The sequence below is a fragment of the Sceloporus occidentalis genome, unplaced genomic scaffold, assembly GCF_023333645.1.
Source record: "Sceloporus occidentalis isolate IW3139 unplaced genomic scaffold, rSceOcc1.0.p SCAF_7, whole genome shotgun sequence".
Classification (NCBI taxonomy): Eukaryota; Metazoa; Chordata; class Lepidosauria; order Squamata; family Phrynosomatidae; genus Sceloporus; species Sceloporus occidentalis.
Window position 1 is genome coordinate 15,185,956 of NW_028316987.1, and position 14,111 is coordinate 15,200,066.

The 14,111-nt window shown below is 40.8% G+C and overlaps 2 protein-coding genes across 2 annotated transcripts in view; one reads left to right on the top strand and one right to left on the bottom strand.

The window, feature by feature from the left end:
• GFAP (glial fibrillary acidic protein) overlaps positions 1-6,677 on the top strand; it is a 28,818-nt gene extending 22,141 nt beyond the window's left edge. Inside the window, exon 9 of the mRNA XM_089532040.1 lies at positions 2,256-6,677. Coding sequence (XP_089388166.1) covers positions 2,256-2,297 — 42 coding nt within the window. The 3' untranslated portion in view covers positions 2,298-6,677. The remainder of the gene's footprint in view (positions 1-2,255) is intronic.
• Positions 6,678-9,223: 2,546 nt separating this feature from the next.
• On the bottom strand, positions 9,224-14,015 carry FAM187A (family with sequence similarity 187 member A). Its single transcript, XM_089532041.1, has one exon. It carries the CDS (start codon positions 12,099-12,101, stop codon positions 10,833-10,835), a length of 1,269 nt encoding a protein of 422 aa, XP_089388167.1. The 5' UTR covers positions 12,102-14,015; the 3' UTR covers positions 9,224-10,832.
• Between the last annotated feature and the right edge of the window lie 96 nt (positions 14,016-14,111).

A 14,111-nucleotide genomic window follows, 5' to 3' on the forward strand; every position in this document is an offset into this window, starting at 1 on the left:
AAGATTTGTTCAGAGGTGATTTGTTTTTGCCTTCCTCTGAAGCTGAGAGAGTGTGACTTGCCCAAAGTCACCCAATGGGTTTTCATGGCTGAGCAGGAATTTGAAACCTAATCTTCAGCATTGTAGTCCAATTCCCAAACCACTACACCATGCTGGCTCTCCTACTAGTAGTTTCTTTTACTGTTGAGTATTATACTCTTTCAGCATGCAGATTAAATTATGCTACTAGTTTGAAGCAGTGCACTACCCAAGACTGCATTTTCTTCACATACTGTCTGGTAAATAGCCTGGTATCTTAACCAGGAAAGAATAACAAATCAAGCCATAACTTCTCATTCTAATGTAAATGCACAAGTGAATGGCAATCAAATGCAACAAGAATTTTCAGTTAAGTGTTAAGTATTTGTACTTACAAAGAGTGTTCAAGCCCTTGGCATAAGTCATTTTGTAATTCCTGTAGCAACCCTACAAGGTAAGCCAATGTTCCCATATTACAAATGGGAGACTGAAGCAGAGAAGAAGTGACTAAAGAATTATGGCAACCCTACTAAAGGCAGTCTAGTGAGCAAATACATGCTAGATTCGAACAGGGAATTTCTTGTTTTGTAGCTTAGTGTCTATGCCACTACACTCATGTATGCCAGCTATTGCTCACTGGTATGCAGTGAAATACACAAGTATGGCTTAGTTACATGTAACAACAGTTCCATATAATATATGTGTTTCCCAGGAAAAAATTCATTTTGCCAGTTTTTGTGGGGTGTGTGCCCCTTATTTTTTGGATCACACAGACCGAAAAATATTTTTAAAATGTATCCTTATGGAGGTGTAGGGAGGTAATTTTGCCATATTTCCCTTCCCTGGTTATTTTAGGTCCAGGACAGGCTTTTTAAAACAACAACAAGAGAAAGTGACCTGCTGCACATCAACTTCCAGATTTATTTATTTTAAAATATCCCTTGAGGGCCCTGGAAGGCCATATGTGACCCTCAGTCACACTTTCCCTGTTCCCGCCTTAGAGCCAAGTTAAACGTTATGTTCTTGGGAGATCAATAGTGAATCTCCTGCTGTTGTTCTTAATGAAAATGCTTCCAACGTGGGTTGGTCTAAGGTATATTCCTGGTGTAGGGCGAAGCAACTCTTCCTTCCCTCCATTTCAGTTTGGCTCAATTCCCCCAATCTACTGTTAGTCTCATGAGGAAAACCAGATGCTTTTGGGGACATTTCAAACAGGAAATGTGGGGTATGTGCATTTGAAGGGTTAAAATCTCTCCCCCTGTGCTAACAACCGAGTCTTATGGCACCTTAAAGTCTAACAAATTCTGTTTGACATAAGATTTCATCGATTCCAGCCTAAATCACCAGATCCAAATCCATTCCCCATAACTTTTTAAAATATACAGTTTTGATTATGGCTCCCCATGCCATGTCCAGTTTGCCCTAAGTTTAGTCCTATATAAAAAGATATATATCTATCAGATGAACATTGGTAAAACATACTTGCTTAGATGAAATTTGAGCTAGGTCTTCAGGCGCCCTCTTGTGTTTTACATTGTTGTTGTGTGCCTTCAAGTCATTTCCAACTTAGACCCTAAGCCTTAAGGCAACTCCTGTCATGGGGGTTTCTTGGCAAGATATGTTGAAAGAAGGTGTGCCTTTGCCTTCCTCTAGATAAATTCTTCCTTTCTAACTTCTCCCTGGAGCATCATTTGTCATGGTAAAATTTTATTTTGCATGGGATTTAAGTCTCTTATTTCCTGTTAGTATATAGTTTGTAGCTCTGTCCTACTACACTCCAGAAGAACTATTTCCTTTAGCACATTTATACAAATGCAACAAGAATTCTGTTCCCACACCTCATGAAAAATGACAGTGGGGTCACTTGTTTCTGTGCAGTGGACAAAGAGAAAGGGAAAGGAAAGGAAAGGAGCTTAAAGCATTTGGAAAGGAATGTGTGTGTTTGCCTTCAAGTTGTCTGACGACTTATGGTGGCCTCATGAATTTCATAAGGTTTTCTTATGAATGACTACTCAGAGGAGATTTTGCCAGTCCCTTCCTCTGAAATAGAGCCTACAGCACCTGGTATTCATTGGCAGTCTCCAATCCAAGTACTAACCAGAGCTAACCCTTCTTAGCTTCCAGGATCAGATGGGATACACATTGTCAAAATCAGTCAGAAGCATTCCATTACAGCTAAAAGCTAGGTTAAAAACCAAGCAGGCTGAGTAATTCTCCATTGGTCTCTTTGCCTACAGGTGATCAAGGAGTCCACCCAGGAGCACAAAGAAGTGGCATGAAGCCTGAGGCCATGAAGTAAAAGCTACATTAATGGAGCAGATGAAGACACTTGTAGCTGTAGAATGCTAGGAAAGCTTCGCTTCTTTCTGATGCTTCTGATGCTTCAGTGCCATGGCCTCAAAGTAACTCTGATTATGCAGCAACCACATGGAATATGTCTTTGTTGGGGAACCAGCAATGGGTGGGAAACATTTGGAAATCTAACTATTCATGAGTGACAATAACCAGCTGCCAAGTAGGCCTCAGTAGATCACTTCAGTTCATAATATGTGAGTTTGGGGTCTATTCCCATATCTTATCTTGTCAGCCACTCTGTGCCCTTTAAAGTATACAGCGGTCATGCTGTTTAAACTAGGCTGTAGCTTGTCTGGATATTACCTTGAGCTTAATGCCCAAATCTGATGCTTATCAATAGATTTGCTCATAAATAGGACTCGTTTTTATTGATGATAAATGACACATGGTTTTTGTAACAGAGAGAGAGAAACTGAACCAGAGACATGGAAGAACAGTAACTCAAGACAGGCCTATGTTTCTGAAAATACAATCATTGGATCAAGGAGTTCTCTAGTAGGTTATCACCTAGTGACTAATCAGTATCAGTGTGGAAATGGAATTGTTCATCTGAGCCCACCCACTCCATCTTGTTGTGACTTGGATTGCCCCCACCTTCAACTTCTTTTCCTAGGAAGTAATCCATGTGTTTAAGAACTATATGACAGGCAAATATCCGCCAGGTGTATTGTTCTAACACAGGTTGTTAGTTCGTCACTGTTGAATTAGTATCTGTGACATAGCTGTTAAAACACAGGTAGCCAAGGATGAGCCTTCCGGGGCTATTAGCATTTCTGGAAGTACTTTGGGTGTTATGGCTGCAGAGGGAAATTTAAAACATGTTTTGTGTCTGCTCCCTCTGTGTTTGGGAGCAGCTCCAGACTGCTTCTTGCATTCCTCTGTAGCATGTGAGTACCCTCCCAACTCTCTTCTTATATGGACCATTGTATCAAGGTCTGCAGCAGGACTGATGGCTAGCTGGTTTTTGATTGAAATATGTATAACTTGTTTTATATTTCATTTTTATCCTATTTCTCTAAGGAGATAAAGGTGATGTGTGTTCTTTCCGCTCCTTGTTCCTCACCACAATCCTGTGAGTTAAATTAGGCTGAGAGATTACTGAGTGGCCAAGGCCAACGTGTGAACTTTATGATGTTGAGTGGGGATTTGAACTTGAGTCTCACCAGTCCTAGACCAACATTGCTTATGCATTATGAGGTACATGCACTAGGATTCAGGGCAGATGAATATAACTAGCCATTTGACGTTTGCAGAACAATCATGTGACTTCCAAGATGTACAGGTGGATGGTGTGCTATGGAAAATGAAGAAAGCTTGCGTAAATGAGACTGAAGGACTGAGTAGCAAGTTAAGGACAAAGTGAAAGCTAGGATATTCAAGAAGTATAGTGACAGTGACACATTGGCTAAAATCCTCTTGACTGGCATAACTATGCCCATGTAAGTCATGGCAGCACAGCAGTGCCTAGAGTAGAAAGTACACAACAGTGGCCAGAGAATGGCAGAATAACACTTTGCTGTTGCTGTCTGAAGAGAAAGCTGTGGTTTCCCTAGAAGACTGTTTCCTCAGTGCCTGTCTTCTGGGTCAGTTGTTGAAGCTAGAGGCCCTCTGGGAACAACCTAGAAGGCTTTCTCTTCACATGGTGGCAGAGATACTTTCCTCTGCTGCCATTGCTGTGCAACCACGGAAAAAGGATACTAAACCAATGTAATAGATTGTTATACCAACTTAGTGTGCAAGTGGGATTCTGCCCAATGCAAATGATCCAGTGGAGAAAGTCAATTGTATGATTAGAGATAGTGGAGATGGGGTTTACATAGAAAAGCTGGATAGACCTTGATGTATGTTTAGTCAGTGAAAAGAATATAGACAGCTTACATGAGAAACATGAGAAAGCTGTTCCTTATACTAACACACTTCATTCTGAGGGTTTCAGTAGGTAAGACTCAAAATTTTAATGTCTGTAGTTATTCTAGTTTTAAAACCCTCAAGAGTAGGTCTGATATGAGGAAGCCATCAGCTTTAACTTTAAGTACAGTGGGATTACGGTGCATATTAGAAACCACAGATATAAGTGGGTAACAGAAGCTGGCGGTTAATACAGTATTTCCACTAAGAGACTGTGCCATCATCTACTGGATATAATTCTGACATAGCTTGATAAGAGGTGAGGAGGCAATAGCCTTCCCGCTTTGTATCTGGCAGATCAACCTGCAGTGGCTCTCCTAAAACTCAGGCAAAGCAATAAGTAACTTTGCTTGTTTGTTGTACTGTATTTAATCTGAAACAGAATACGGGATGTGGAAAGTTTCACTTTTGTAAGCCCACCATACATACTTCTTGTCTTTAACAGAGAAATGTTATACTGATATAGATGAGAAATGGATTCTGAGCATCTTTAAAATTATAGCCAGAAATGAGGAATAGCTTACAAAATCATCTGTTTCTCCTCATAATCCTCAAACTTTGCATCAATATATAATTACACAAATGAATACAGTCCTTCAAATTCTGTGCAAAAATTCTCATGTCCTGTTGCAACTGCTGTCAGTTTCTATGATTTCTGTTAAACAGAATCTGGATGGCCATCTGTCGGGGGTGCTTTGATTTTGAGTTCCTGCATGGCAGGAGTTGAACTGGATTGCCCTTGAGATCTCTTCCAACTTTATGACTCTGTGATTCTATGACCTGCTCAAAAGGATATTATCTTGGATCTGGGAATTAAAATTAAATTATGTCCATTTCTTCTGAGACAAGCTGTGACTGTAAATGCACTGTTTCACATTTGCCTTTGTAGAAATGTTTCTTAACGCACTGTTTCACTACTGTTCCCATCATGTATAATGATGGATGGAATAGTAAACTTGGTTGCACTTTGTACATTTGGAGAGGAAGACTGCATGGTGCTTATGCTGAGCCTCTTTCACACTAGTGTTCTCTTTTTAAGTGGGTAAGTGTGGCTGTAGCAGCAACGGGATAACTTTTTGCAATGTATTTTTAAACATTCAGATGAAAGTAGGGGATGTGTCTCAGACTTAAGAGGCAGTGTTTGAATCAACACTTCCATATCAACCAACTTTGGAAATGATAAGGAATCTAGGGATTAGACTATCGCTTCATTTCTGCTTTGTGGCAATTTCTGTACAGGGCTAGCTAGCCTGAGCAGTGAAGACTGGCAAAGTCAATTGATTTTTTTACAGGGGTATTGGGTCTTACTTAAAAGCATCCTCCATGTGGCTTCTGTCTCTGTTTCCTTCCAATGTATTACTGGTTAACTGCCCCTTGATCAATTCCTGCTTCTTAACAGTGGTTGCAGGAGGAACTATAATGACTGGTTTTCACTTAATTTTTATTTCTATTGCAAAATAACCCATATATTGACTAATTAAGAGGCAATTCATCAATAATGCCACTATGTGCCCAACAGGAAGCAATTAGAAGAAAGAAATGTCAAGGAGAAAGCTTCTAATTATAGCTGCAGATAGGTTTTTACTGACAAGGGCTTACTCCTGAGCAAACATATCAGGAACAGACACAGCTGATAAGATATTAAGTGCTATGTAGAACTATTATTTTAATGTGAAATTCATGAAATATGAACATTTTTAGGCTGAATGTGACTGTGGACAAAACACTTCCTTTATCTTTTTGGACTTAGACACAGTGAGATATTGTGATACTTTTACAAAAGAACTATCTTACAGACTATAAGGAAATTTTAAGCACAGTAATTTAGTTAAAATGCTGTTTAACACATTTAATTTCCAGTTGACTGTGGGGAAACAATCAAATCAGCAGTCCAAAGGCTATCAGTATAGAAACATTAATAAATAAATAGAAAATACTAAGGGCCTCAAGTATGGAAGCCAATTGTTACACTTCTCTCTTTTAGTGAAAGGAACAAAGTGGGAATACGTCCTTTTCTAGCACAGGATTGTGACATGCAGCTTTATCTATAAATACAGTAACTGCAGACAGAACTAAGCATACGAAACCCAGTATCACAATGACTGCTGAAATTTAGATAAGACAACAGTTAATTCAGCTATTTTTTCCTTTAGTAATATTCGTGCTTTAACAATTTACATCTTCTGTGCTGTTCTTTGTATGTTATTATTTCGAAATTGCTTGCGTATACCGGGTCATTTTCTAATACTACTACTTCTTAAAAGAAATCTGTATTTAAACTTTTTTGCAAAGATTAAAAGTATTTTGAAGGGGAGCAATGACCTTATTTAAAATTCTGCTTTTGCTGATTTTAATCTTTCTTTTGATTGAAATTGTTTCATAAAGGTAGTTTCTAGCCCAAATATCTATTGTTTGTTTTGTTTGGTGTGAGTGACTTACATGGCAGGAAAAAAAATATGAAAATGGTTCAAATAGCTCAAATAGTAACATATATCAACAGTAACATGTTAGTGTCAAAAACTAAATGACGAAGATTTTTTTTGAATCGGAACTGAAGGGAAAGCAAGTGAAAGAGGCAGGTAACGCTTTAGAAATTGTATGTTGGTAGCAAGGGAAGTGGTGGCTCAGTGGTTAAGTCTCTGACTCTGAAGATCACATAGTTGGCAGGTCAGCATTTCTTGACCCAAGTGCCGCATGATGGAGTTCCCAACACTAGTCCCAGCTTCTGCCAACCTAGCAGTTCAAAAGCATGGAAAGTACAAGTAGATAAATAGCTACCACTTCAGTGGGAAGGTAACAACATTCTATGCAGTCATGCTGGCCACAGGATCACAGAGTTCACTTTAACAACGCTGGCTCTTTGGCTAAATAACGGAGATGAGCACTGCCTTCTATAGTTGGACACGACAATCATGTCAAAGGGGAAACCTTTACCTTTATGTTGGCATCAGAATGACATTAATACAGGTGCTGGGCAAATCCACCTCAGGAGAACATTCCCTTCTGTGGAAAATCCCCTTTCCCCAATAGGCACCATCCCTCTGAACCTGCCAAAGAGACTTGAGGTTTAGCAGAAATCCTCAGGATTTGGATAAACAAAACCTAGATGTGGAGACAGCAACTTGTTCAGCACCCTGGTCTCAAACCCTAAATAGCTTTAAAAGTTAAAAACTGGCACTTCACAGAATGTAGACAATAAATGTCATTACTAAATACAGTAGTTATTACCAAGCCATTTTGCTCCCTGAGGCATCCTCCCTTGTGTGCCTTCAAGTTGTTTCTGACTTATAGCAACCCCAAGGCAAATTTATCGTGGGATTTTCTTGGCAAGATTGGTTTGGAGGAGGTTTGCCATTGCCTTCCCCTGAGGCTGAGAGCATGGGACTTGCTAAAGACTATCAGTCAAGGAATTGTATAGTTCTCCAAGTCAGCTTTCCCCCATTGTCATGGGAAGACTATACTGTCCTGCATTTTGGCTTACTTCAAAAGCTGCAGAGTTCAAAGTGCTAAAATAGTTAGTACTCAGTGGATTTGTAGCCAAGGGTCAGTAGGGGAATTTTATTATGTTGTTATTAGCTCAAATATTGCAAGAGGGGCTGGCTACAAGAGCCCACCGAAATCGCCCTCCCGATATTTATACGGAGTAGACCAGGGGATCCCAATAAATAAAGCTGAGACGGATATTAATAACTAGATGTCTAATTTATTGAAACAGGGGAAAAACACATGCGTTGCACATACACTCACACACACACACTCAGGACTCAGGAAAATTAGGGTTGGAAAATGGGAACAGATTTCAGGCGTTACTAATGGAGATGCTTACCAGAATGTAGATTCCCTCCGGGAAGCGAATGGGGTGACGGACAGTGAGACAAGTCTGCTCCGCATCCTGGGTTTGAGCAGAAATGCCGGCTACCAAAACAGAGGTCCGACTGACGTGGAGTAAGTAGACCTTGCAAAATGGCGTGCTGAGCAGCCAAAGTGGGGACTTTTTATAGGCCAAATCTGGCCTTAGGCAAAGAGGCTGGCTTGGCCGAAACAAAGGTGTTCTAAAGATGTTCTTTTCACCTGGATGTCTGCTTTAGATAGTATAAAGGGCTTATGCCACTCGGACAATAGGTTCGAGGAGGAGGTTGATAGCTTCAGGCAAGGCAAACATTTGCTCTTCCTGGTCCTATGATAATCCCTTCATGCGACTTCCCAGACCTTCTAAGATGTTAATGTGGCTGCTCCCCTCAGGGGAGGTGTACATGTCCTCTCGCTTTGCCAGTAATGGCGGACAGGCTTGGAGTCTGGCCAGGGGTCATGCAAGGGTTATCATTGATTCCAAAATTTATATAAAACAGCCTGGGTAACAGATTTAGCAGGAGGGAAGAGAGGAGGGGACAGAATCTTGCCCTTCCTAGTAGGCTTAGCAAATGGCTGCAGCTTCTTAGCTTTGGGACAAAGTCTCCTGTGCTGTGTGACTCCAAATTGATTCTTGAGGTAAGCAAAAGGAATAAACACATCCTATAAAAATCAGGAGAAAGGAAGGGCCCTGCTAGTTACCAGATCTTTGAGTTTGTTGAATTACAGCACGTCTGGAACTTTTCACATGTGTCCTAATTTTCATCTGGAAAAATTTGGAGAGGATGTACCAGCATAATTCTGCTCAGTCCCCTGTGTCTCTCTCTAGGCCACCCTGTATCCTGTGCGGGGAAAGTAAAAAATTCTCCTATCCTTCATGTTATTGGCAGTAGATGCCAGTACTGATAAAGCTTTGCTCACTTCACATGACATGATCTGCCAAGCTGATGATGGTGATCACTGGTAGATGAGTGGGTATATAAGTGTTTGGTTGTCCACTTCTACCACTCCACTTGAGTGGCACTGTTAGATCTGGCTGCACTGGTCACATCTGAAGTGGTGTGTTTACACTGCAGAAGCCTGAGCTGTAAAAAACTAGATACAGAAATCAGGCAGTCACAGCAACCCTTGGCATTGAGTGTGGAGCCCACTCACATCTGGAAACTTATTCCCACACCCAAGTTGTTGTGTCTGCTTCTTTCTGGATTCTCACTTCCAGTAAACTAAATTCCCACCTATCCTTTTATTGGGTTTCCTGGCAATATTTTATCATTTAATTATCCCCTTCTGCTATTGTCTGTCAGGCATTGAAAAATAAGACCAATCGAGGAAGAGAAATGTTCGTTGTTTGATTTAAATGTAGAGCCTAAACAACAACAACAAAACACAGAAGCTCTCCAGGATTTCAGGCAGAAATAAATCCTTTTAACCTGGACTTGAGGCCTGAAGACAGAACTTGGGATCTTCTGCAGCCATAACATGGGCTTTACTACAGTGCTTCTCACAGTTCTAACCATAAAAACAAAGCATTCTAAAGCCAACTGTTAACACTCATTTATACTCCATGTTGATACTTATAAATCTGGATTTTTTATTTGTTTCCCTAGGCCTTGTTCCCACTACATTTAAATCGGGCATGGTTCCCACTGAATCCGATTTTAGAAATCGGTTCAGAAAGGGGGGGGGGCATGCTTTTTGACCATTTTTACACAATTAGCCCGGGTAAAAAAGATGCTGGTAAAATGGGGTGTTTTTTGGGCTGAACTGATTTATTTGGAGATCAATCGATTCAGCTCAAGTCGGAACTAGGCGAATTCAAATCAGAATCGAATCTGTCCTAGTTCCCACCGGCAGCCCAGCCCAGGGGGCTGCTGGCATGGCCCGGTCTGTCACTGGCCTCTCCTAGCCCCCACCACTTGCCAACTCCTGAAGCGATTCCTGAAACCGGCACAAACATATTAGGAACTATGTTTTTTCTGAACCAGTTTCAGGAATCGGTTCAGGAAACGGATTTTCCGGTAAGTGGGAAAAGGCCTTACAGAACAGAGACTCTGTGTTCTCATGTTGTTGTGATGGTGGTGGTGTATCTTCCAGTAATTTCCAACTAATGGTGACCCAGCCTACAGCAAACCTATCATGGGGTTTTCTTGGTAAGATTTGTTCAGAAGAGTTTTGCCATTGCCATCCTGAGGATGAGAGAGTGTGACTTGCCCAAGGTTACCCAATGGGTTTCCATGGTTGAGCCAGAATCCAAATCTTGACCTCCAGAATCACAATCCAACACTCAAACCATTGCTCCACACTGGCTCCTGTGTTCCCCAATACTCATATTTTTTAAAAAAGATTAAAGAACTGTCTCTGCTTCTAGCGAAGAACAAGTGGGTTTTGTTTATTAAACCACATACCAAGAATGTAAAATATATGATTCTCCAGCTATTGCTAGATTGCAGTTTCCATCAGTCTTACTCAACACAGCAATTGATGAGGAGTGCTGGGAGCTGCGTTCCAACATTTGATGGTCCACATATTTCTGATACTTGTTGCACACCATCTCAGATTTGATCCTTGAAAAAAGCATTTTAATGTGTATTTCACTTCCATTCAGCTACTTAACTCTTCAAAGCCAAACTAATAATTATTAGTTATTTAATTATTATTAATGATAAATTACTCAAAGCCCATGGCCATTTTCCTAACAGATATTATTCCGTCGCTGAGCATTTGAAAGCATAAATGCAGCAGCGGGTAACGAGGATGGTTAGAAAGAGTAAGGTAATGAAGACATAACTTGTGAGGATAGCCTTAACCGCATACTGTGTCTCAGGATCATCAAGGTTTCGCTTGCGGCGGCTCTCATAAATTACAGATAATCGGAAACCAGCAACTATTTGACCCTCACGCCAGCAGTAGTAGATGCCTTTGTCATTCAACTGGGCAAAGCGAATGTGCAGATGGTTTCCATGGTCAATAAAGACCCTCATACTCTTATTGACTCCAGTGAGAAACCTAGTGAGGTACAGCCGAGTTGAATCTTTGTCCCAGGCCACAGCATGCTCTGGTCTGGCACCAGGGCAGGAAATTATCAAGCCACTGCCAAGGGATTGCCTGTGGTATTGCATAGGGATGTTGGAGACCCAGGGTTTTTCTCCAAGCTTTGAGATAACGTCAGAGATTGATGACTCTCCTTCACTGGAAGGTGTCTCCCCTCTACAAGGCACCGTGCAACTTCGGATAACAACCTCAGGCTTTCTAATCTGAATGACCTTTCGAAACCGCTTTGGGATTGACCCTGAGCCACAGGATGCCACCTCTTCTGTGGTTGTATGGTATCGTTTGAGCAAATGGAGACTCTTCACATAGCAAAGACCAATTCGCCGTTGCTCACCTCGGACATCACAGCGGTTGCATTTGGTCCAGTCCCAGAAGGCAGTGAAGACTCTGAAGTATTTTTCTTCCTGGTCTTGATGGGGGTGCTGATCCTTATCTGCAAAGGCAACAGCTATGCTTTTGGAAGCCTGTACATCAACATCATAGCCATAAAAGAAATCCCCTTTCTTCGTGCCACAGATATAGTGCCCTGAATCTTCCACTTGAACCCGGAAGACTATAAGACTGAACATCCTAATGCTGAAGCGACGGAGCATGTCACTCCCTACCTTTATGTGGGTGGAGTCCACTACCAATGTGCCATCAAAGTCTGTCAAAACCTTTGTCTGCTCACTGCCCATGCTCTTCTGGAAATACCAAACTACAGACTTGATCTCCTCTGGCTTGCAGTTACAAGGCAACTCAAAGCTCATGTCAGCCAGGTAAGCAGCATTCTCAAACATCAGGAAAGCTGGGCAAGGTGTCTTCTTGAATATATCTTCTTTCTCCATAATAGAAAATGCATGGAAAACATCAATGGAACCAAAGAGAATCACAGCTGCAACCAACCCTGCTGTTAGATGGGTGTTCAGTACAGTTTCCATGTTCTATAGCAGTGGTTTTTAAACTTTTGTGGATTAGATTTCAACTCCCAGAAGCACCACACAGCTTGGCTAATTGTCAGTGATCCTGGGAACTAAAGTCCAAAATATCTGGAAGACCAAATGTTGAGAACCAATGTTCTATAGAACTTGGTTACAGGTTCTGGAATTCCACTTTGTTGGTTTATTATTGAAGAATGTTTTATTAACAGACCGTAAGTTGACTTAACGTTCTCAGATTCCAAAGAACAAACATTTTATACCACTCTTCCCTCTGATTTTTCAAATACTTAGCATAGTAAACTTCATATGTGCATTCAGATATTTCATAAAGAACAAAGGCTGTTTCTAGAACTGTTTCTGTTTTTTCTCACAAGTTCTAGAATGCAGTCTAAGCTCTCAGATGATCAATATAGACAAGTAGCTTCTTGCTGCCTTATACTGAGTAAGACAGTGTTTTGGGCATTATCTTTTTTGCACTTGCTACTTGACATCCTTTTAAGAAATGGCAGAGATTATAGTAATGAAGCCGAGGAACTTAATGACATTAAGAACTTGTTCCTGAGTTTTCCTGCTTTCCATTTTCCCTCAACCCCTTTTCCTTTTCCATGCTGTCTTTTTAGATTGTTAAACCTGAGCATAGGGACTATCTTCTTTCATATATGTGTGTGTGTGCTGGACCACTGCCTCATCAGCATTACATACCAACACCTACTATATTTAATGCAAATATATGAATTATCCCATCAATTTAGGAAGAAGATTCAGGTATCAGCAGTGCTGCACCAAAGTGAAAATATTTGCATTTCTCTCTTGTCCCTGAATAGTCACTTGTGAATATTCTATTTTTACAATAAGTGCTGGGTCCCTCATTTGCATTTGTAATACATGTATTTATTACATACAGTTTACTTCCAGCCACTTCCAAGATGAAACAGGGGAATGAAACCTCAGTCCCTGTGTCTGGAGAATCACAATACAATAGAGTCTGAAGGGATTGTAAGGGCCCTCTAGTCTAAGCCCCTGTCATGTAGGAATATAGAAATAACATCTAAAGCACTCCCAAAAGATGACCATCCAACATCTGTGTAAAGACCTCCAAAGAAGGAAAGTCTGTGATCCTCTGAGTCAGTCTATCCCACTGTCAGAAAGATCTTACAGTCAGTAAGTTTTTCTTAATGTTCAGGTGGCATTCTTTTTCATGTACTACTCTCTGAAGAAGCAGAAAACAAGCTCACTCCATCTTCTATGTGACATTTCTTCAGGTATTTAAATATTACTGTCATATCACTTCTCAGTCTTCTCTTCAAGCTAAATGTACTCTGCTCCCTAAACCATTATTCACAGGGCTTGGTTTCCAGGCCTTTGACCGTTTTCATTGCCTTCCTCTGAACATTTTTCTGCTTGTCAACATCCTTCTTGAAGTGTGGTACCCAGAACCAGAAACTGTACTCCACGTACAGTCTGACCATCTGGATGATGTACTCCTGTTGTTGTAGTCTAGAATTGCATTGCCCTTTTTGGTCGCATGACACTGTTGACTCAGTATTTAGTGTGTGATCTACTAAGGCGCTTAAAGCCTTTTCACATGTACTGTTATCAAGACATCTGTCACCCATCATCCTATATTTGTGCATATCATTTTTCTTGCCTAAATCTAGCAGCCTACATTTACTTCTATTAGTTTATTTTGTTAATTTTGGCCCATCTCACCAAGCTACCCCATATAATTTGTCATCATCTGCAGATTTGATATGCATGTCTTCATTCTATCATCCAAGTCATTATAAAGATGTTGAACAACATCCGGGCTACACAAGAGCCCTGTGGCACCCCACTGATCACATGCCTTCATGATGAAGAACTGGCGAATACTCTTTGGGTAGCACAATTTAGCCCACATTTTACTAGCCCACAATCTAGTATGACTTGTTTTTGAGAAACCAATGCTGGCTTTTAGTAACCACAGCATTAAATGTTCAGAGACTGTTTAATGATCTGTTCTGGAATCTT

Bases quoted from the DNA above. Each gene is read 5' to 3' on its own strand.
- FAM187A (XM_089532041.1), bottom strand. From the start codon at position 12,101: ATGGAAACTGTACTGAACACCCATCTAACAGCAGGGTTGGTTGCAGCT.